The sequence below is a fragment of the Bombus impatiens genome, unplaced genomic scaffold (assembly GCF_000188095.3).
Source record: "Bombus impatiens unplaced genomic scaffold, BIMP_2.2 scf_0011, whole genome shotgun sequence".
Taxonomy (NCBI): Eukaryota; Metazoa; Arthropoda; class Insecta; order Hymenoptera; family Apidae; genus Bombus; species Bombus impatiens.
Genome location: NT_176430.1, coordinates 190,382 through 214,436, shown reverse-complemented (window position 1 = coordinate 214,436; position 24,055 = coordinate 190,382). Strand labels below are relative to the sequence as shown.

Here is a 24,055-nt window from a genome sequence, read left to right as displayed (position 1 = left end):
GTGCTTGGTGTACAAAAAAAATTCTAGAAAATATAAAACCTCGTGTTATATCTCTTATTGAAACGTGTATATGTGTAATAGACTTGAAATAATGATATGTTATTCTATAAATTGAGATTAATTAATATAAATTGATGATAAGTACTGATATATTGATTAAATATATTCCAATGTATGTAATTATGTACGTGTTGCCCTCTTCACATTCCACCTGGAACTACATCTTTGTATTATCATGTAAGTAACCAGAAATATGTAGATAAATTGAAACATTTCCAACATTCTGCAAAAGATCATTAATGGATTAAATTGGTCAAATAATATATTATTTTGTATTCGTTATATTCTGTGTATAGTTAAAGTGCTTTTAAAACGATCGTGAAGTTTTCTGTGATACTTCACGGCAAATGACGAATATCAGGATTAAATTCAATTAAGGATTCAATAATGTGTTAAATTTCGTATTAGGATGGTCCTCAGCTATGGAGGTCAAACATTTCTTTTGAATGTACTTTAATGTATCTGCACAAATTGTCACATTTGATGGGTTATATATAAGCGAACATGAGGTCATTCCATATAAAACAAGTAAGAAAAATATAAACTTTTTTGTCCAAGGGATAGTTTTTCAGAAAACTAAATTTAGTCATCAAGTATATTTGAACATGGTTAATTTCAAGACTGGATAGGACTAAATAACTGCGTGAATGTAATTCTAGACGCAAAAATGAGTAAAAAATATAGAATAAAATTCTACCATTTAAGGTTTCATTTTCAAGAAAATAAAATTTTAATATGTTTAATTATGAGGTGTCTGGTACATGCGCATAATACATTTTCAAACTTTCCTTGAAAATGAAACATCTTATGCAGAAATTTCATTGAGAAAAGAAAATGTAGTTTAAACACCTGTCGATTATTTACTTTTGTTTAGTCCGGAATTAATCAACTGAAAGTATACTTGTCAAATCTTCAAAGACCATTTTCTTGAAAGCGAAGCCTCAGAACAAAATAATTTCATTTTATATTTTGTTTTATTTTTTCATAAGAAATCACCTCGTGTTCACTTGTACATAAGTTTCAGACACACCAGTTATATTACATATGTATATAAATGTATATTATAAATATTATATACTATGTAAAAATATGTGTGTGTATAATATTTACATAAATATTATTATACATTTAAAACATTGTACTTTTATTCAAAAACATTTATTAATACTTTCCAAATAGCGGGCAAGATTACGTTCGAATTTCATGCGAGACCATCAAAATTTGAAAACTTCCACTCAAATGCGACACAGGTTCTCATTATCTAATCATTCTGAAATTTTGCACATATCACTTCTTTCTAAAATTCATTGCCATATTCTAGGGGGATAGAAGCAAAAATAAATTAGTGGTTGAGAAGTAAGCACCATTATATTTCTGTACATATTGTATCATATATTGATCTTCGTTCGTTCCGGAATATTGTTTTTCATCGTCTCAGTCAGGAGTACTTTACGATTCACGTAGATTTCAATACGGTAAAGTATGAAACAGATGCTTTTATAATCTGGAAGGCATGATATTACGTAAATTTATTTAAAAAAGGTATTCTTAAAACTTGCCTCTGCAAAATTCTTCAAATTCAGGTCTAAAAGTCCCCCAGCTGATAGAATTGGAGGACTCAAACAGCTTCTAATGGATAACACGAACAACAATTGCGTTTTTCTATTAGCATTATACCACGATGCGTCGTATCTGTGAATTTATTTAAAAAATAGTGCACACGTTAATGATAATGGACAACTTAATTCAGTTCTTATGATATAGCATTAATAACACAAAGACAAATGAAGAAACCTTATAAGTTTGACACATGGACATCTCATTTGTTCGATACTGTAATAAAAATTCATTCCAAGACAATCTTATTACCATTCTTTTAATTTAGAAATGAATATAAAATGAAAGTACTTAGCGCTACGTATATTAAACAATATTTATGCATCACTTACATCGATTCGATAATTTCATCGTTCGAGTTCAGTACGAATTGTCCTTGCACAGTTAAAAGAAGCATATGTATCAATTGGGACAAAAGAAAAACACTGTCCTTGATGAGCACTCCAGAAATTTCCGACTGTGATGCAACCTGTTTTGAAGCATAGTAACTTCGACTGTTGCGAAACAGTACGAGATTAGACCGAAAAGCTTACCTTTACCAATGAGACTGTGAAAGATGCCATTGACATACCGATGCAAATGCAAAGATAGACGGAATGACTGGTTTGAATACTCTTCAGGTAACTGCTTTGATGGCATCAAAACAGGACCAACAGATCGTTGTCCATAGAAAGTTCAATAGTATACATACATATGTGATACACGGAAATAAACGCATTTAAATCTCACAAAATTATATAAACTATTCTTGATATTGTTTGAGAAATTTCAAGAACACTTATTAGCTAATTATTATTCTATAGCACAGTAAATGTTCAATTAATGAAAAGAAGTCATCAGCAATCAAAATTACACATATGCCATTTGAATTATATATTTTTGTGAAACAAACAAAATTATTTATTCCTATCAACATTGATATCAAACGGTAGGGCACACCCTTTTTTCAAAAACAGTTGTTTTTAATGTTTTTGGAGAAAAGTAAGCTAAATACATGAAATAAGCTAACAAGAGAATGGCGGCAACTAATGTTTTTCTAATTTCAGTACTGACTTTGTAGCATATTGGTGTTCTCGAATCGAATGAAGCACTCTCTCATAACTCTTATCCTGCATTCCACTCTTTTCATTGTCGATAGACAAATCTGAAAGCGCATTCTTGAAACGATGTCTGTGGAAAAATTTAATACCTGTTGCAGTTTCAAGTTAAACGAAGATTATTTAATCCAACTGATATTTCATTTTATTACCCAGCCACCGCTAACTGCCCACAGGCGTGTTGCACCATATATATATAACTCGCATCACAGCCGACATACACAAAAAATGTTGATATAACCGTATATATCATATGAAAACTTATAAACATACGGTACTTCCGATCATCGATATAATAATAAGCTGGATAAATGTATATTAAATCTCGCGTTTCGTTGTTCGGTGAAATTATGTCTAAAATATATGGCGATAGAGATAGTTGAATAAAACTTATGGAACAGAAAACGCCAAGTCCTGTAAATCGATTGCAACGGTGTATAAAATGAATCACGGAAGGGAAGTACGAGTTTTCAATATGATTTATCCTACCGCAGTACAACCGAGAAAAAAAGGCTCCCCTTTTGGCGTACTCGACCATAATGTCAGATTCATCAATCCGTCTATTGGCTGACCAATCCTTCCAAATAGCAGTAAGCAGCATCTTGTACTACAATTTGATTAGTATCGTGCAACCAAAAGATATATATAAATACATGAAGAATACAATAAGTCGTATTTGTCGTCTTTTCTAGTTCCGCTATTTTGATTCTTATCAAAAACTATTATCAAGAGAGAGGGATGTTAAGTAAGTTCATTATTGTCGACAATTAAAATAAATAATTAATATTTAAATTCTAGATCTTCTTTTCATTTGGAAATTAATTATGTCAGGCGAGTGCGATTATAATTTAGGCAATCATAGAAAATATACTGTTTGCAGTGATCATAAATAATGTAACAAAATTAATAATACGGAGCGAATTTAAAACAAAATTGAAATAGATGAAACTTTGGGTTTCAAAATACAGTTCCAAATGATTTTAAATTTTTAAATATGCCTTTTATTATAGTCCTGACCATTTAAAAGATACGTTAGTAATATTTGTTATACAGACTTATTTTAATTACGTCAAACTATCTGCTTTTCGAGTCAATTATTTCGGTCGGCAAAACACGTGCAAATACACCACGAAGCTAAAACGCCGATCACAAGTCAATACTGGGCATAAACGTTATCATAAAAACCGAGCAAATATTCTTCGTTTCGTATGAAACATTGCAGATTTATCTCCATTAGTATAAAAAGGCATATAATTTCAAACCTGCCAGGTTTATTCCATCTAACATAAGAGTCACAAAATCAAAAATATCGACTTATGATATCGTTCATTGTGGGTTTCATATAATGTGTAACACAAAAATAATAGAAAATGGAAAGTGATACGAGAAATTCCTTTACCTCCGCCATGTTTACAATATAATTCCCTTGCTTTATCAATACTGCAGCTACCGCATTAAAAAAACAGACCTGCTCTACTACGGTCTGTAGACTGTAGAAACACACAACGTTTGCCATCTATAATCAACGATAGAGTAATTTAAAAAAAAAAAGAATTCTCATATTAGTACATAATACCATAATTACATCAAGCATTAAAAAGATTTGAAGTTTTGTGAAATATTCGACAAAGATCACAATGGTCGTGTGTGATTTCAAATATATAGGCTGAGGCGGTAATCGTAATACAATCGGGGAGGCGGCGGTTCTGTGAAAAATAAGAACAAAAATCTGATATAACATTACTTCCCCTGAACCTTCATTTTCGAGAAAATCGACATTAAAGATCTGACAAGTGCATTTTATCTTGGCTGAACAAGAGCAAATAACCGAAAGTGGTAAAACTCATATTTGGAAGCAAATAAAAAATATAGAATAAAATTTTTTAATAAATTGTTTCATTTCCTAATGCACGTGTTCCAGATCATTTTGTAATTAAACACTTTTAAACTTCATTTTCTTGAAAAGGATACCTGAAACGAAAAAATGTTCTTTCACATTTTCAACTTATTTTCACATGTATGACAATCTCCTGTTGATTATTTACCTATATCTAGTCTGTAATTAGCCAAGTTGAAGTATGCTTTACATATTTTCAAATTCAGCTTTCTTAGCGACGAAGCATCAAATGAAAAAATTTTATTTTATATTCGGATTTTTTCACCACAGTTGAATCGCCACTTATTCGATTGTGATACGATTACCAAGTTGCCTATAAATTAATGTTCTTGTACCTGCGTAACAAGCGATAGCACAACGACGATGTATATAATCGTTCGCATAACGAGTTTCGAAAATTTACTCTGATCAGGCCAAATTCCGCCCATCATAGTACATATCTTCACTACTTTCATGTACTCGTTTACTACTGTGGCTTTGTCCATAGTAAGGAGAAAACTGATATTGAGAGTGCACGGCAGTATATGCGATTGACACTTGATGAGTGACAGTGAAGTTTGTTGAGTGTCTGGGATTGGCCATTATGCTTTTACTTTATTTCTACCATGTAATATTTACACGAATAGTGCAACTAAGTAATGCGTACCTGCTGTCATTTCGATTGTCGTAAACCAAAGTGGTGATTTAATCATTTATTCGCCCTTGTTAATTTATACCCTTAAAGTACCTTTGATAAAGATGTGTAAGTAACTCGATCGAAGTATTAGCTCGTTGTTATCGTGTGTTCTTTACACTGTGACTACTTGCACGCGGAGAACCATCTTGAAACATCAAATATCCTCTCGAAAGAATCGATCGATTGACAAATTGCTAGTAACGAATAATTTACGACATAACTACTTTGGATGTCTTGAATAAATTTGATATAAGAGAGCTTGGTATAGAATAGTTGGGTGAAACAGACAGCTCCAGATCGAACAGATCTGTACGAACTTTTATCTGGTTATAATTCTCTTCAAACTGTGAATATTCAAAATATACCATGCCTCTGTGTAAGAAAGAGTCGTGTGTTTTATGCGCGTTTAAGCTGACTTGCTTCATCAGTCCTGGTTGCAAATTCATTTTTTGTAACAGTAATAAGAAGCACCGGACAATGTGTGTTAATAGTTCAACTTCTGCTCATGATAAACAGTTGTATATTTTTTACTATTACCAATATCACATTAATGGTCTTGTTGAAATATCCATAATTGACGTGAATTGTATAAGTATGTCAAATCAGACGTAATGTTATAATTTTAACTAATATATGTGGGAAATACCTTTGCATACATTGTACGTTATGTAGAAGATTTTAAAATTCTGTTATGCTATTACAATAGCCAATTTTCATACGGCATTGATAATTTTGTACAAGAAACGATATTGTATATTTTTTTAGAGAATGTATATTTTATCCTAAAACAACACGTTTCCTTTATCACATAATCATAGGTACAGTTCTACTTTTCATGCACTGTGAAACAGCACATGCGATCTTGCTTTTACAGATCAGGTAGCTAACTCAGACGCTGCGTTATATCCCAAGCATAATGTTAAGCAAAACTAAACAATTTTGTATATGTATATTTTTGGAAGAAAAACGTACGTGTTATTAATATAAATATAGAAAATTGCACATTGATTTAAAATTATTTACCAATATTTCCAAGATATCGAATTATTATTATGCTCGTAATAGATGTGAAATTATAATTTAGTGAAAATTTAATAGTGATAATTTAGTTAAGATAAAATAGTTATAATTTAGTAAAATTTAATAATAAAGTAGTGAAAATTTAAACTCAAATGCGGCACGGGTTCTCGTTGTCTAATCATTTAGAAATTCTGCACGTACCACTTCTTCATCAAATTCATTGCCATAACCTAGGAGAATGAAACCAAAAATAAATTAGTAGTTGAGAAGCAAGCACTATTCCATGTCAGTACATATTTTATTATATATTGATATTCGTTCGTTCCGGAATTGTTTTTCGTCGCTTCAGTCAGAGGTAGATTACAGTTTACGTAGATTTCAACACGGTAAAGTATGAAACAGATGCTTTTATAATCTGGAAGGCATGATATTACGTGGATTTATTTAAAAAAGGTATTCTTAAAACTTGAACAATAATTGTGGATTCAAGGAGGAATAGATACTTGCCTCTGCAAAATTTTTCAAATTCAGGTCTAAAAGTCCCCCAGCTGATAGTATTGGAGGACTCAAACAGCTTCTGATGGATAACACGAACAACAATTGCGTTTTTCTATTAGCATTATACCACGATGCGTCGTATCTGTGAATTTTAAATTTATTAAAAAAAATGGGGCATCCGTTAATGATAATGAACAACTAAATTCAGTTCTTATGATATAGCATTAATAACACAAAGACAAATGAAGAAACCTTATAAGTTTGACATATGGACATCTCATTTGTTCGATACTATAATAAAAATTCATTCCAAGACAATCTTATTACCATTCTTTTAATTTAGAAATGAATATAAAAATGAAAGTACTTAGCGCTACGTATATTAAACAATATTTATGCATTACTTACATCGATTCGATAATTTCATCGTTCGAATTCAGTACGAATTGTCCTTGCACAGTTAAAAGAAGTATATGTATCAATTGGGATAAAAGAAAAACACTGTCCTTGATAAGCACTCCAGAAATTTCCGACTGTGATGCAACCTGTTTTGAAGCACGGTAATTTCGACTGTTGCGAAACAGTATGTGATTAGACGAAAAGCTTACCTTTACCAATGAGACTGTGAAAGATGCCATTGACATACCGATGCAAATGCAAAGATAGACGGAATGACTGGTTTGAATACTCTTCAGGTAACTGCTTTGATGGCATCAAAACAGGACCAACAGATCGTTGTCCATAGAAAGTTCAATAGTATACATACATATGTGATACACGGAAATAAACGCATTTAAATCTCACAAAATTATATAAACTATTCTTGATATTGTTTGAGAAATTTCAAGAACACTTATTAGCTAATTATTATTCTATAGCACAGTAAATGTTCAATTAATGAAAAGAAGTCATCAGCAATCAAAATTACACATATGCCATTTGAATTATATATTTTTGTGAAACAAACAAAATTATTTATTCCTATCAACATTGACATCAAGCGGTAGGGCACACCCTTTTTTCAAAAACATAGTTGTTTTTTATGTCTTTGGAGAAAAGTAAGCTAAATGCATGAAATAAGCTACCAAGAGAAAGGTGGCGACCAATGTTTTTCTAATTTCAGTACTGACTTTGTAGCATATTGGTGTTCTCGAATCGAATGAAGCACTCTCTCATAACTCTTATCCTGCATTCCACCCTTTTCAGTGTCGACAGATAAATCTGAAAGCGCATTCTTGAAACGATGTCTGTGAAAAAATTTATACTTGTTGCAGTTTCAAGTTAAACGAAGATTATTTAATCCAACTGATATTTCATTTTATTACCCAGCCACCGCTAACTGCCCACAGGCGTGTTGCACCATATATATATAACTCGAATCACAGCCGACAAACACAAAAAATGTTGATACAATCGTATATGTCATATGAAAACTTATAAACATACGGTACTTCCGATCATCGATATAATAATAAGCTGGATAAATGTATATTAAATCTCGCGTTTCGTTGTTCGGTGAAATTATGTCTAGAATATATGGCGATAGAGATAGTTGAATAAAACTTATGCAACAGAAAACGCCAAGTCCTGTAATTCGATTGTAACGGTGTATAAAATGAATCACGGAAGGGACTCGAGTTTTCAATATGATTTATCCTACCGCAGTACAACCGAGAAAAAAGGGCTCCCCTTTTGGCGTACTCGACCATAATTTCAAATTCATCAGTCAGTCTATCGGTTGACCAATCTTCCCAAATAGCGGTAAGCAGCATCTTGTACTGCAATTAGATCAGTAGCGTGCAAAAGATATATATATATATAAATACATGAAGAATACGATAAGTCGTATTTGTCGTCTTTTCTAATTCTGCTATTTTGGTTCTTAAAACTATTATCAAGAGAGAGGGATGTTAAGTAAATTCATTATTGCTGACATATTTGCATTCTAGATATTTTTTACTTCTAAATTAATTACGTCATGCGAGTGCGACTACAAGTTAGACATGCATAGAAATGTTACTTTTTGCAGTGATCTAGAGAAACTACTACGGAAAACTAATACGGAAAAATATTAAAATAAAATTGAAATGGATGTAACTTTGCGGTTCAAAGTACAATCCCAAATGATTCTCAATTTTAAATACGTCTTTTGTTATAGTCCTGACCATTTAAAAGATACATTAGTAATATTTGTTATACAGACTTATTTTAATTACGTCAAACTATCTGCTTCTCGAGTCAATTTTGTTAGTCGGCAAATCACGTGTAAATATCCCAAGTAGCTGAAACACCGATCGCAGTCAACACTGGGCATAAACGCTATCATAAAAGCCGGACAAATATTATTCGTTTCTTATGAAACATTGTGGATCTATTTCCATTACTTTCGAAAGGCATATAATTTTAATTCTATGAGGTTTATTCCCATTTGTAAATATTTCATGCCAGATTATTTTTTTATAACATCCAATAACATGAGAATCAGATGATCAAAGATATCGACTTATCATATCTTCCATTGTCATTTTTATATAATGTATAACACAAAAATAGAAAATGGAAAGTTATATGAGAAATTCCGTTACCTCCGCCGCGTTCACAATATAATTCCCTTGCTTTAGCAGTGCCCCAGCCATCGCATTAAAAAAACAGACCTGCTCTACTACGGTCTGTAGACTGTAGAAACACACGACGTTTGCCATCTACAACCAACGATCGAGTAATTTAATGAAAAAGGAATACTCATAGTAGTACATAATGGCATAATTACATCAAGCATTAAACAGATTTGAAGTTTTGTGAAATATTCGACAAAGATCACAATGGTCGTGTGTGATTTCAAATATATAGGCTGAGGCAGTAAACATAGTACAACCGGCCAGACGGCGATTCTATGTGAAATATGAGAACAAAAATCTGATATAACATTACTTCCCCTGAACCTTCGTTTTCGAAAAAATCGATGTTAAAGATTTGGCAAGTATGCTTTATCTTGACTGAACAAGAGCAAATAATTGAATGTGATTAAGTTCGTATTTGAAAATAAATAAAAAATATACAATAAAATTTTTTCATAAATTGTTTCATTTCCTAAAACGATAATTTAGAATATGTGTGATACACGTGTCCCAAATTCGTATTTACACATATTTAAACTTCATTGTCAAAATGATACCTTAAATGAAAAAGTGTTCTTTCACATTTTCACCTTATTTTCACATGTATGACAATCTCCTGCTGATTATTTACCTATATCTAGTACGTAATTAGTCAAGTTGAAGTATGCTTCACAAATTTTCAAACTCAGCTTTTTCAGCAACAAAGCGTTAAATGAAACAATTTTATTTTATATGCGAATTTCTTCACGTGGAATCATCACTTACACGGTTGTAATATGATTACCAGGTTGCCATTACATTAATGTTCTTGTACCTGCGTAACAAGCGATAGCACAATGATGATGTATACAATCGTTCGCATAACGAGTTTCGAATATTTACTCTGATCAGGCCAAATTCCGCCCATCGTAGTACATATCTTTACTACTTTCATGTACTCGTTTACTACTGTGGCTTTGTCCATAGTAAAGAGAAAACTGATATTAAGAGTGCAGGGCAGTATATGCGATTGACACTTGATGAGTGACAGTGAAGTTTGTTGAGTGTCTGGGATTGGCCATTATGCTTTCACTTTATTTCTACCATGTAATATTTACACGAATAGTGCAACTAAGTAATGCGTACCTGCTGTCATTTCGATTGTCGTAAACCAAAGTGGTGATTTAATCATTTATTCGCCCTTGTTAATTTATACCCTTAAAGTACCTTTGATGAAGATGTGTAAGTAACTCGATAGAAGTATTAGCTCGTTGTTATCGTGTGTTCCTTACACTGTGACTACTTGCACGCGGAGAACCATCTTGAAACATCAAATATCCTCTCGAAAGAACCGATCGATTGATAAATTGCTAGTAACGAATAATTTAAGACATAACTACTTTGGATGCCTTGAATAAATTTGATATTAGAGAGCTTGGTATAGAATAGTTGGGTGAAACAGACAGTTCCTATCCGAAACGGCTAAGCGAAATAGAAAGATAAATGATTGTTGAAGATCGAACAGATCTGTATGAACTTTTATCTGGTTATAATTCTCTTCAAACTATGAATAAGCAAAATATAGTTTGTCTCTGTGTAAGAAAGTGTCGTGTGTTTCGTGCACGTTTAAGCTGATTTGTTTCGCCAATTCTGGTCGCAAATTAATTTTTTGTGACAGTAATAATAAGCGTTGGCCGATATGTGTTTATAATTCAACTTTTTCCCATGACAAACAGTTATGTATTTTTTGCTATTACTAATATCACATTACATTGATTTGTTGAAAAATCCATAATTGACGTGAATTGTTTATGTAGCTCAAATCAGACGTAATGTTAGAATTTATACTAATATATGAGGTAAATACTTTTGCATACATTGTACGTTATGTAAAATATTTTAAAATTCAGTTATGCTATCACAACTGTCCTACTTTCCATACACTGTAAAACAGCACACGCTAAATGTATCATTAGTAAAAATATTTGATTAAATAATTTGAGTATCATCATGTTCCAACAGGTGTATTACATCAAAGTTTCTTATTTCCATCTTTCTATGTTCAATCCCTCTTTGAATGCAGTTTAGCCATATGAACACGTCGAAATCTCAACTAAAAATGAAACAGACGCTTGCAGTTACTAGCAAGATACAAATAATGGCTACCTTTATTACAATACTTGTGACAGAAGGGAATTCATATGTAAAAGTCTGTAAGATTCGCTAAATGAATTGCTGGCTTTTGGAAATCAAGAAGGTGACTCAAACCGAACATTTTCATATGTATCTTTAGAAGTAATATATACGCATTGCTAGTATAGATCTTAGACATTGTGCTTTTATTTTAAAACATTCCTTAATATTTCCAAAACAACGAAACACGATTATGCTCATAACTAATGCGAAAACATTAAAACTTGAAAACTTCAACTTATATGTGGTATAGATTCCTGTTGTCTAATCACTCTGAAATTTAGCATAAATTATTTTCTCACCAAGCATCACTAAGTGGGGATAAAACCAAAAAATGGTTAGTAGTTTAAAAATAAGAATAACTGTAATTATTTTCGTATTTTATCCACTAATCTTTGTTCTGGAGTATTGTTTTTCATTGCCTCTGTCGGGAGTATTTTACGGTTTACATAGATTTCAATACGGTAAAGTATGAAACAGATGTTTTTATAATCTGAAAAACATACTGTAGTGTATATTTATTTAAAAAAAATATTCTTGAAGTATTTCCACATTAATTTGTGGTTAAATAAAAAATTACTTACCTCTGAGAAGCTCTTCAAATCCAAGATAATTAATCCAGCAGCTGATAAAGTGGGAGGATTTAAGCAATTTCTTAGTACTAATACAAACAATAGTTTCGTTTTATTATTAGAATTATACCATAACGCGTCATATCTGTAAACGGTGTTAATTTAGTAAAAAAGGTTTCATATAAGATGATGATAATAAATGATTTACATCAGTTCATACTTTTAGCATCAATCACACAACAGAAATAAAGGAACCTTACATGTTATGTATGTTATGTATGTAATTGTAATAAAATTTAATTTCCGAACAAAAACCAAAGTACTTTGAGCAAAGTATATTTCTAAGTATTTATAAGTTACTTACATCGATTCGGTAACTTCATCGTTCGCATTCTGTACGAATTGTCCTTGTACCGTTAATAGAAATATGTGTGTCAATTGAGATGAGAGAAATACAACGTCCTTGATAGACTCCGCAGAAATTTCTGATTGTGCTGCAACCTGTTTTGAAGCACGGTAATTACAATTACTGTCAAACTGTGTGAATTTGCACGTTAAAGAGCTCACCTTTACTAACGTGACGCTGAAAGTTGCCATTACCAAACCGATGCAAATGCAAAGATAAGTAGAATGAATGCTTTGAATAGTTTTCAGGTAACTGTTTTGGAACCATTAAAACAGAATTAAGAGGTCATAGTCGATAAAAGATTCAGTAATGCACATACAGGGTGACAGATTTTATTCTATAAATTCAAATTACTAGTACACTATGAATTGTATGAAAAAGTAGTTCAGATATGTAGTGAATTTTTTTGAGGGGGTGACAAATGAGGTGAGTAAGAATTTTTTTGTAGACGTGTCATATGAAGGTGACATCAATTCTTTTAAGTGGAATTGCATATTTTCTAATGTACTAATCGATGCAGCTCGTCATTCTCTACAAAATTGTATGAAGTTATTTATATCGAAAAGTCACATTAGTTTAGGAGATATTTTAGCTTTAATTTGTCGCATTTAGCGTATGAAGGATAACGTAAACGCAAAAATATCTAATCGCGTCTTTCATTGTCTTTTATACGTTAAATTTGATAAATTGAAGTTAAAATATTTGCAAATCCCTATGCTTTCTCGGTATAAGTATGTTAATACAATTGTCTAGAAAATAATAGACTGCACCGTTTAATGCATTAAAGAATATACAATCCTAATTAGCAAAACGGTTGTTATCTTTATATGAAGTCTACGTGTTCATCTACAAAATATTCTTACACCAGGTTGTAACCTTCCTAAAAAATGTTTACTTCTTATCTGAACAATTTTCGTATACAACACACAATGTACAAGTAATGTGCATTAGTAGAATAAGTCCGGTCACCTTGTACATAATGCACGCAAGTACATGCATTAAATTACTTTAAAAGTATTTAGGATATTCTTGACATTGTTTGAGAATTTTAAAGAATACATTAGCTAATTGTTTCGCTACAGCACAGTAAAATTCAATTAATGAAAAGAAATCACTGTCACTGCTTATTAACAATTTAGAAGAAGTATATGGTGTTTGAGTTACACATTTTTGTAAAAAAAAACTTTTTACGCCTAACAAAATTATCTTTAAACGGTGATGCACCTTATTTTGTTAAAAAATAAGATTATTGAAAATATATTTGAAGTTTAAAAATAAGTTTAAAAATACTGGAAAATGAATGTTTTGCCAGTTTCAGTACTGACTCTATAGCATGTTGGTGTTGTCGAATCGAACGAAGTACTCTTTCATGAATCTCATCCTGTATGGCACTCGTTTTATTGACAATAGACAAATCAAAAATCGCATTCTTGAAACGATGTCTGCAAAAAGTTTGTGTTTCCTGCAGTTTCCAGCTAAAATTATTTGGTCCAAGTAATATTTCTTTTTTTACCCAGCCACTGCTAATTGTCCACAGGCGTGTTGCACAATGCACATGTAACTTGTATCGCAACCAATATACACAATAATTCCTAAAATATATGTATACGCCATATGTAAATTTATAATTGCACGATACTTCCGGTCATCGATATAATAATAAGCTGGATAAATGTATATTAAATCCCGCGTTTCGTTCATTGGTGAAATTATGTCCAAAACTAATGGCGTTAACAATAACTGTAAGAAAACTAAGATACAGACAACACCAATTCCTGTAAATTAATTACAGCGACACGTGAAGTGAATTATAAAATGAAAACACATCATTTCAGTATAACTCATCCTACCACAGTCTAACCAAGAAAGGAGTGCTCCCTTTTTGGCGTACTCGGCCATAATGTGAAATTCGTTACTGTGACTATCGGTTGACCAATCCTTCCAAATAGCGGTAAGTAACATCTTGTACTGCAATTTGATCAGTCTCATGTAACCGAAAGATATGTACGAAGGTACGAAAACACAATAAATCGCATTTCTCATCTTTTCTGGTACAGGAATATTTTTGCTAGCACACATTAACGATATGCAGACTTGTTAATTGTGTCCAAATTGTGTTATTCTCTTCTTACAGAATATTTTGAATTCATCACCATCATTTTCAAAAAGCTTTTAATTTACGAATCTATCGAGTTTCTACATTTTTACAAATATTTCATACCAGAATAGTTCTTTGTAGCTTTTCAATGACGTAAGAGTCAGTATCTCAATAAAAGTGGACTTATCAAATTTTTCCACGTGATTTTTATACAGAATGTGATAGAAATATAATGGAAAATGAAGCAAGAAATTTCTTTACCTCAGCAGCTTTGATAATGTACAGTCCTTCTTTCAACAATACCCCGCTTAACGCAGTGAGAAAACAAATCTGGTTTAGTAGGACGCTCATGTTAAAGAAATGCACGACGTTTGCGATCTACAATCAACATTCGATTAATTTAACATATAAAGAATTGCGAATCAATATATAATGCCATTAAAAAGTTAAAAAAGCTGTGACTTTGCGATATAGCGAAGTGTCGCATATTTTTACTTCGCTATTCCATAAATTTTCACCGACACTTGGTAAAAATTCGTTGATTAAAGGTCGGTTATTGTTCGTTTTCAGTAAAGTTATATTCCAAAGAGTTTTTAGATGAAGAGCGAATTCAAATGCTCAGCACCTAACGCAATGTTGCCCTCGAACAATCAATAATATAGTTATGATATCTCAAAATTCTCAACGAAAATGTAGTTTGTAAATATAATTTTGATGTGAGGTGTAAATGTTGTCCGTGATCATTGTATCGATGGCTGTAGATGCCGCTGCTGAGGTACTGCTGCTTTTTCTTCTGATTTAGATGCGTGGAAGAAAATTCCGCTCGCCGGAATTTGAGAACCCAGGTTCCGAACGTTCGTAACCTAAGGCGCTAACCACTGCGCTGCCGTTGTCCGATATTAGTTAGTGTCGAGTGATGGTATTTGTGCTGTCGAGTGCCGCCACAGATGCTTTTAGTTGAGAATTTTGAAATATTGATAATATATATTGATAGTCGCAGAGTACTCTAATGGTTCTCTATACTTCGTAATACCCATGTTGAGCTAGTAGAACCACCCTAATAGTTACTATCCACCAATGATCAGATTCTTTACCCCGCTCATGGGCATATCACGCTACGGACGAACCTGGAGGGTGCGACTAAGGGTTGATCGTCTGCATAGGTGAAGCGGCGATTGCAGTATACTTCTATTGAGTACAAGAAAACATTGTGTTTCTACTGATAGTATAGTAGTCGCGCTTTGACAATCGTATTGCTAAGATATGCTACACGAGGAGATTCCAATAGCGGTGTGTTGTGAGTGCTTGTGTTATTAGAGTCAGTGGCTAATATAAGCCAGATTGAGTAGGCTTATCACTTGGCAAGTGTATTGCCAAAATGTCATAAACTGAAAACTTTCAACTTAGAATTACTTGAAGTGCAAACAAATGCAAGTATGTAAACAGGAAGAGGGCAACGATAGTTAAAATTCAGCGAACCTAATGGAAATTGATAAACCATCAGCTAATGGTTCTTAATCAACATTAAGCACGAAACGTAAAATTTCACTATTTATAAAAGGAATTACAAACGCCTCAAATGCAATAACAGATGAAGGTAAATGGTTACCAGAAATACCAAAATTCTTTCACTTTACTTCCAGAAATTACAAACGAACCTCTTCAAAAAACTGCAACAAATTTATTCAATTGAAGCCTCCTCTAATCTACATAGATGCCAATTATTATTAAGCCTCTATTAGATCTTCTAGAATCAATTACTCAAGACGCGAGCCAATGCTATTGATTGTTATGGCAAAATTGTCTTAGTCAAATGTTCCTTAGGACAAATTGTAAAAATTATTGGAGATAAAAGAAGACAGTATAGAGATAGATAAACAGAAGACACCTAGTCTGTCGGAACACAACCTACCCTTGTATATGTATATGGTTAAATATAAAAACTCCGCTTTTATGGCCTTATACCTGCATCACGGAGTATAAGAAATTTAATCATATCTCATTACTGAGTTCGATTACTAACAGCAAAATATCTCGACTAACAAATTGACTTGTTACACGCAGTTACATACGTCATCGATTACAAGGTCATAATAGATATACAAATCACAATATAATTCCTACTTTACGGATAAAAAGCTATACCGGACTTCTATCTGCCACAAATGCGCGACAGGCTAATTTTCAATGTTCAATGCACGCGATCAGATGCTTTCCTACATATTTTCGTATGCAGGCTGAGTCACCTAAGAGTGGGAGATCTAAAATATCTTCGAAACTGTTAATTATATCGAGAAATGTTTCAAATAAAAGTTGAATGGCTCCGAGGGAGACATTAATTGATGTAATTAGTATTTTTGTAGGTGACATTTGAAGGTCTCTCGTCGATCATTAGTTGTCTGTCTTCTTTCGATCATCACTCGTCTGACACTCTTAATCATTCGTCTTTGATTAGTTAGTCTTCATCGTTATGTACCATTAGTCAACAACATAATCTATTTGTTTGTTGAAATACATAGTTTTAATCTCCAACACGGAGTGGTCCTTTGAGCTAATTTTATTAGTCGGTACAGCATATTCAAACGCCCACCGATTCCGAACGATCATACAGGTCAATCACAGAGAATAAACAATCACAAAACAATAAAAAATGATTACTGTACAATACAATACGGATGTTATATTAATTAGTGTAGCAGAAAAAATACTGGTAAACCAAGACGGTTAGTATAGATTGTTGGTTATAAATTGTTTTACGTACCTGCGTAACAAACGATAGTACACTAATGATGTATATAATCGTTCGCATGACGAGCTTCGAAAACTTACTCTGGTCAGGCCAAATTCCGATAATCATAGTGCATATCTTCACTACTTTCATATACTCGTCTACTACCGTGGCTTTGTCCATTGTAAAGAGAAAACTGATGACGTTAATAGTACACGCTAGTATATAAGACTGACATTTAATGAACGAAAGTGAAATTTGTTGAGTGTCCAGGATCGGCCACTATACTTCTACTTCATTTAAGCTATGTAATATTTACACGAAGAATGCGACTAAGTACTCTATATCTGCTGCCATTGCGACCGTCATAAACCAAAGTGGTCTTTAATCATTCATTCACCCCTGTTAAGTTTGTACCCTTAAAATACCTTTTATGACGATGTACAAGTAAGCTGTTGATCAAATTTAGCTCGATATTAATGTGCGTTCTTGTCGCTGTGTTTTTCCTCTGAAAAAATCATGTCGAATCATTAGCAAGTATAATTAATTTAAGATATAGCTTTAGATATTTCCACTAAAAATAGCTTAAAAAAGGTAACTTGGAAAAGGGTGGTTGGGTGTATAGACAAGTCTGTATAAAAGAATAAAGAATAGTTAAATATTAATTAACACTTTCGCTGCCACACCTCTCACATATGTGACGCTCTATTGCTTTCCACAGCCCCAGGCGTTACGCATATGTATGTGACGCATTCTGAGTGCAGCATAGATTGTCTGGTTACCATTTTCTATTATTATATACGTAAAAATATATATCATATTACGCAATATGTTGAAAATTTGGAATTTGGACTGTAGATTTTTTCCTTAAACAATGGTAACAAAAAGGTTAAAAAGATCTATACGGATCTTGATCTCGTTATTTTCTTCATTAAGGTACGATTAAACGAAAGATATTTTGTCTATAGATCCCCCGTCTATCTTCTCCTTGAGAAAATACCCTGAGTTACGTAAACATTTAAGCTACCACGGATCAGATTCCAGGTTGAAATTTCGCATTAAATTAATGGACGTCCGATAATACGCACGTGAACAATTCACTTTCCTCTCATGATTAATAATTCTATACCTTTTACTGCTACTAGTGATATCACATTACTTATACTTTAAAAAACAACCATAACTTATTGAATTGTTCAGATAAGTCAAGTCATAAATAATATCACAATTTACATTGAAATAGATCTCTGCGTATGTATTGTACACGTTACGTAAAACATGTTGAAATTTCATTAGTATCACAATGAGATACGATTGTCGTGGCAATATTGATATTTGAAATGAATTTGAAAATTTATATAGAAATCATAAGATATTTAGTGCAAATATACATTTAATATATATTTAAGAAGAGATTCGTATGCAGAGTGAATAACGTATCTTAAACGTATAACAAATGTTAAATATATTGTTATTGAACGTTAGAGCTTATTAATAATATAATAAATAACAGTTCATATATTTTTCTGACCTGTGTGAAATATACGCTTGTACTAGACATCTTGTAATTTCTAAACATATTTTGAAATTCATGAGATTTCAAGCTTCACTCGTATAATCGCAATTGTGAAATCTTATTAACAATGCTAATGAATTTTCCATATACAAGTATATTCATAAGAAATGTTTACAAATGTTTGGGCGCTTTCTTCACGAACTTATAGAAATTCTTATGAGAGTGATTACATTGCATGCATTTTGATCTTCAGATGTTTCATTCATCATTATGGTATTCCATGAGAATACGTATCCACTGTAACCAATCATATACATGTATAGCTTAGAAAATAAACCGGAAACGACATTTTTCTGCAGAAACTTTCTTCATTGTGCTGATGTCTAAAATCACATGCTATAAATATTGGCCACATTTTTTAATATAAAAGGCGAAGAATGTGCAATGTGCGCGCAAGAACTAAGATATACTCACCCACTGATAGCCAGCAGAGCACAACCATGCTGAACGAAGAGAATTAAACTGATGTCACAGGCAATATAAACAGCTACAATTATTGACATCGATGTTATCATATGCGCTACTATAACATAATAATATCGCTCTTCGTCCACGAAGTAATAAGCTGGGTAGATAAATTCGCGGCTCCGTGACTCGTTCAAGGGCGCGACGATGTTCAGAATAGGTGATATAACCGGTATGAGGGCGAACATAATGGCGGTGACAAATGTGCTGACTAAATGCAAAAGGAATAAAATACAAAATAAAATAGCAATTATTTACGGCAGATACACCTTATCAATTGATGTAAACTTGGGATTTGTTGTCAAGTAACTGCACTTCATATTCATATATGTATTATATATTCATGTATATTTCATGTATATGTATGTATATTCATTTCATATATTCGCATAAGCAGTTTTAGTGTTGCGCGAGTATATCATACTGTTATGTCTTGAAATGAATTTAAAGTAGGTTTGAATTAGTTTTTTTAATTAAGTTTTGTGCAATGTGAAAATTAGTTCATTTTCTTTGTCACCTTTGTATATAAAGGACAAGATCATTGCCTTCTGAGAGTACATGTCCAAAATCTCTAATTCCTTCGTTGGTCGTTCTATCAAACGTTCGGCGATGATATCGCTTAAAAGTTCTTTCAACTACAATTTTAAAGATGCTTATAATCATCAAAGAGATTACAGAATGTCGATCTGTCTTTCACCTTCTTCTCGTTCAGAATGTAATTGTACTGCTTGAGAACAAGTATTAATGTTACATCCAAATGCGGCATTTGTTCTAACAGTATGTCCAAGCTGTAAAACACTAGTACCCGTGATATCTACAATATATAGAAAATATTTACATTACATATTTACATATACAGGGTGGTTGGTAACTGGTGGTACAAGCGGAAAGGGGGTGATTCTACACGAAAAAAGAAGTCGAAAATATAGAATAAAAATTTTTCGTTCGAGGCTTTGTTTTCGAGGAATTCGACTTTGAATTTTCGCTCGGTACGCGTGCGGTACGTTATAACGGATCTCACTGTAGATCGTTGTCTCCATGGAAAAATTTAAAAAGAAAAAGGAAAAAATTAAAAAAAAATTTTTATTCTATATTTTCGACTTCTTTTTTTGCGTAGAATCACCCGCCTTCCGCTTGTGCCACTAGTTACCAACCACCCTGTATAATCTCTATATCCTATCATATCGAAAGATTCTATTATATAAAAGCGTGAAAAATGTGAAAAACATGATATCATATTTCCCGTCTTTTGCAAAAGTTTAAATAAGAACTTTAAAATTCAACATGCTGTCAACCAATATCGCACTAAAACTATTTTCATATCTGAAAACCATTTCGCATATAGCTTTGTGATCTATGTATATGTATTATATGTATTAAATACACTGACACAGTCTAATTCTTAACCTCTGGAATACATTTTACAGATACTGTGTCTCCGACCAGTATAACACATTTTTATATTAATACCGTTAATGGTTACAAGCAAAATGGTTCTAGGAAATAAAACTCGATTGTTAGATATTTTTTATAAATGAGATGCGTATAGGCTGGATATAATATTAATTAATGAAAACAATACCTGAGTTGCAAGACAGGCAATAACCACAACCAATGTGACAAGTCGCATTGTAATTTTCGGGAATTCTTCCTGATAAGGCCACACACCAACAAGCTGTCCGAAAAATTTGACGGTTTTAAAATATTGAAACTTGTTCGTTTGCCAATCCATGGTCGTTCAGCCAATAATCAGTATTGCATACGTCGCTAGAGATCGTGAGATATAAAATTCGTTAGATTGGACTAAAATTGAATTATACGACTTGATTACTGACTAGAATTAATAGCCTAAGCGTTAATTTCAAGCAAAAATCCGTAGAATGTATAAGAGAATGTACATATAAGAAGATACTAGAATATGTAAAATAACGAGAGTAAAATACTCGTTATAATATTTAATAAATGGAATAAAATTGATCAAGTACTGTTCACCAGTATCATATTTATGAAAATGTAGATTCAAATGAATCTCTACAATTTAAGAGTTACATTAAATGAACAGAAATGCAGCTAATACCCTCCACTGTCCAAACTGCAATAATCGAGTAGGCCAAGTTCAAACGTGTATATCCTCCATTACATCAATAACAATAGCAAGTTTGTGATCGTTTTAAGAAATTGCACTCGCTTTTAGCGATCTGATTAATTTATACGGGAAATGGAATTATTTTAGAGGCGAAACGCATCTGCATTTTCTCATTCACTGTATCCATGCTATCACTAATACTTCTATGCGAAAAAAGTTTATTAATTTAAAGGTAATTTAATTTAACATGGTACTAGTGTACATAGTAAGTACATAAACGTTGAAGAGAATAATTTATATGTAATATGTTGGTAAGTGCGCCTATATAGAGAATATGAAAAATTAATGGTGGAGCTACATTCCTTTTGGTATCGGCACCATATTGTAAGCTGGTATACCACAGGTGATATTTCACATAACGGATGAATCGTTTGATACAAGCGATACCTACCAATCAATATTTTCTTTTCCAATTTCACGAGGCATAAATCATTTGATTATAAATTTCTCATGCGTGAAGTATGGAAAAATATCCTATAGAATAAATAAGTTGATTTTCATTCAAGTTTATGATATGTATTATTTTGTTCAACGAGAAAAGTTAGCAAAGTTAAACAGAGCGATCACGTACTAAGCATGTAACAGACGCAAGAAACGCTGGTTATTGGCTGACGGATGTTCGACTTCTCGGGATTATGGCACGAGAGATGGCAGTGCCAAGTAAATACATTACGCAGTATGGACATGAACCTACGTTTGTTTTTAACATTCGAAAAAAAGATCGTACTTTGAACAAGGTATTTTCATTGATTTATCAAATACAATTTCACAATCGATACGTCGAGTAGTCCTAGATAAATGCTCTGTTGTTTTCGTATAAAAAGAATTTTCCATCGGCGTAATATTTTCAGTAGCTTTTTTCTTTGCATGTTACCGCCGCTCCATTTTAGTTTTCGGGATTATTCTAAGTGACCGTTCGTTCCTCTGCTTTTCTATTGATCTATAAAGAATACAAGAATTAATTGAACATATCTCCAAATTACAAAAAATACCTTCTTCATCGCTATCTTCATCACTGCTCTTTCCTCCTCTCTATCATCAAATGCTTTATGGCAGTAGTTTTGAGTATTCTTCGAACTGTTATGGAGTTTTTTTCCGAGTTAGATTTGTTTCTTACTATTTCACCCATTTCTGAGGATGTAATTTTTGGTTCTTTGTTCATTATATTGACTATTTTTTTGTCTCGGCCTGTAAGGTCCTGAGGATATCTGTTTCACGTGTCATTTGTCAGATCTTTTTTGCCATGAAATCATTCAATCACACCACTCACGGTAAAACGACTTCTGTCGTTTTATTTACTAATTATTATGTGGTAATAATTATTATGTAGTAAGTACGGATACACGCACTTTCTATATTGAGTTTTACTCAACAATTTGTGACATTTCATTTTAAACGATTAAACTAAACAAATGAACAACGTAACGTACGAACGTAATTTTCTAATTACTACCTAATGACAAAATCCGCAACTACCTAGTTCCCAACCCAATAGATCGATTCCGATTGTAAGTACGACTTAGTTATAATTTCTATCGTTCCAGTAGCGCTGCTATCTTATTCTATACTGAACCGATAATGTCGGATGTAACACCTAAATGGTGTGGCGGGCTACGTTAGTTTACGCACCGTGGGACACTATTCTATTGCATGCAAAACCTATCTTATTCTTAGTCAATGATATTACGAAGATTTATGATAGAGATTTAATAAAAAGAAAATGTACAAATATATCCCTGTAATCACGTGTAATGTATAACTAGAGAGATATTTTTACCACAGATTTTTACTCTTGTTGACTTTACGATACTCGTCTGTAGCTTTACCAACTATATTAGTTGGATTGAATTAATTGCGCCGCTCACCGCTGTAAATCGCAGAGGGCGTAAGAAACACTGAGTTTTTGCACGATCGGTATTTCAGAACACGGAACACGAAGTCCCATAAGATGCAAGGTTTGTTCTGTATATGTATATATGATCGTCTGCTATAGAATATATGTAAATCGATTCCAATTGTAATTATATCGATCATTGATTCAAGTATAATTTATACCGTTCCAGTAACGCAAGTATTTTATTTTACCCTGAACCGATAATGTCGCATTAGACATTAAAATAGTATTATATGAAGGTATACGGAGGGTTACGTAGCTTTCAAGCTATGCAACGCTTATTTACATTGCAGGCAATATCTATGTTATTCTTAATCACTGCGAAATCACAGACGAGATATTCTCGTCCGCAATCAAAGATATCGTTCTTAGCACGATTACATGAACAGGTTTTAATATTCGTATATCGAAGTATAGGGAAAACCATTCGAAAATTGAGTCACGAAAAATCAATATGGAAGACAAGAAGGTTCTCGTTCTATGCATGCGTGGCATGCTATGAATGTGTCAAACAG

At 32.6% G+C, this 24,055-nt stretch overlaps 5 protein-coding genes and 1 long non-coding RNA gene across 12 annotated transcripts; 1 reads left to right on the top strand and 5 right to left on the bottom strand.

Annotated features, from left to right (window-relative positions):
- Positions 1 to 2,671: 2,671 nt before the first annotated feature.
- LOC105682061 lies at positions 2,672 to 5,585 on the bottom strand. Its single transcript, XM_033324704.1, has 5 exons — positions 5,007 to 5,585; positions 4,174 to 4,290; positions 3,264 to 3,381; positions 2,927 to 3,188; positions 2,672 to 2,847 (listed from the first exon to the last, which is right to left on the bottom strand). Exons 1-5 carry the CDS (start codon positions 5,154 to 5,156, stop codon positions 2,703 to 2,705), a joined length of 792 nt encoding a protein of 263 aa, XP_033180595.1. The 5' UTR covers positions 5,157 to 5,585; the 3' UTR covers positions 2,672 to 2,702.
- A 1,241-nt stretch (positions 5,586 to 6,826) lies between these two features.
- Positions 6,827 to 8,157, bottom strand: LOC105682060. The gene is made up of 3 exons (XM_033324721.1): positions 7,474 to 8,157; positions 7,274 to 7,410; positions 6,827 to 7,007 (listed from the first exon to the last, which is right to left on the bottom strand). Exons 1-3 carry the CDS (start codon positions 7,507 to 7,509, stop codon positions 6,827 to 6,829), a joined length of 354 nt encoding a protein of 117 aa, XP_033180612.1. The 5' UTR covers positions 7,510 to 8,157.
- On the bottom strand, positions 7,947 to 9,646 carry LOC117152470. Its single transcript, XM_033324420.1, has 3 exons — positions 9,451 to 9,646; positions 8,429 to 8,643; positions 7,947 to 8,112 (listed from the first exon to the last, which is right to left on the bottom strand). Exons 1-3 carry the CDS (start codon positions 9,565 to 9,567, stop codon positions 7,947 to 7,949), a joined length of 498 nt encoding a protein of 165 aa, XP_033180311.1. The 5' UTR covers positions 9,568 to 9,646.
- Positions 9,647 to 11,782: 2,136 nt separating this feature from the next.
- On the bottom strand, positions 11,783 to 15,095 carry LOC105681630. 3 transcript variants are annotated; one of them, XM_024372371.2, is made up of 7 exons: positions 14,993 to 15,095; positions 14,484 to 14,601; positions 14,147 to 14,408; positions 13,959 to 14,075; positions 12,592 to 12,885; positions 12,240 to 12,372; positions 11,783 to 12,148 (listed from the first exon to the last, which is right to left on the bottom strand). In XM_024372371.2, the coding sequence occupies exons 1-7, from the start codon at positions 15,080 to 15,082 to the stop codon at positions 12,101 to 12,103; spliced, it is 1,062 nt and encodes a 353-aa protein (XP_024228139.1). In that variant the 5' UTR covers positions 15,083 to 15,095; the 3' UTR covers positions 11,783 to 12,100. The 3 variants fall into 3 exon arrangements, with proteins under 3 accessions (XP_024228139.1, XP_012248015.2, XP_024228134.1); XM_012392592.3 differs by lacking the exon at positions 14,993 to 15,095 and having other exon boundaries at positions 12,592 to 12,728; positions 12,795 to 12,885; positions 14,484 to 14,739; XM_024372366.2 differs by lacking the exon at positions 14,993 to 15,095 and having other exon boundaries at positions 14,484 to 14,739.
- On the bottom strand, positions 14,678 to 22,355 carry LOC100744750. Of its 4 annotated transcripts, XM_033324677.1 has the most exons (7): positions 22,218 to 22,355; positions 21,578 to 22,120; positions 21,083 to 21,267; positions 20,198 to 20,314; positions 20,018 to 20,135; positions 19,450 to 19,711; positions 14,678 to 19,272 (listed from the first exon to the last, which is right to left on the bottom strand). In XM_033324677.1, exons 3-7 carry the CDS (start codon positions 21,230 to 21,232, stop codon positions 19,170 to 19,172), a joined length of 750 nt encoding a protein of 249 aa, XP_033180568.1. In that variant the 5' UTR covers positions 21,233 to 21,267; positions 21,578 to 22,120; positions 22,218 to 22,355; the 3' UTR covers positions 14,678 to 19,169. The 4 variants fall into 4 exon arrangements, with proteins under 4 accessions (XP_033180568.1, XP_024228166.1, XP_012249289.1 ...); XM_024372398.2 differs by having other exon boundaries at positions 14,678 to 19,371; positions 22,038 to 22,283; XM_012393866.3 differs by having other exon boundaries at positions 14,678 to 19,358; positions 22,038 to 22,283.
- Positions 22,273 to 23,388, top strand: LOC117152547. Of its 2 annotated transcripts, none has more exons than XR_004462936.1 (2): positions 22,273 to 22,383; positions 23,194 to 23,388. It is a non-coding gene; the product is annotated as an uncharacterized LOC117152547 (long non-coding RNA). The 2 variants fall into 2 exon arrangements; XR_004462937.1 differs by lacking the exon at positions 22,273 to 22,383 and adding an exon at positions 22,664 to 22,917.
- The last annotated feature ends 667 nt before the right edge of the window (positions 23,389 to 24,055 follow it).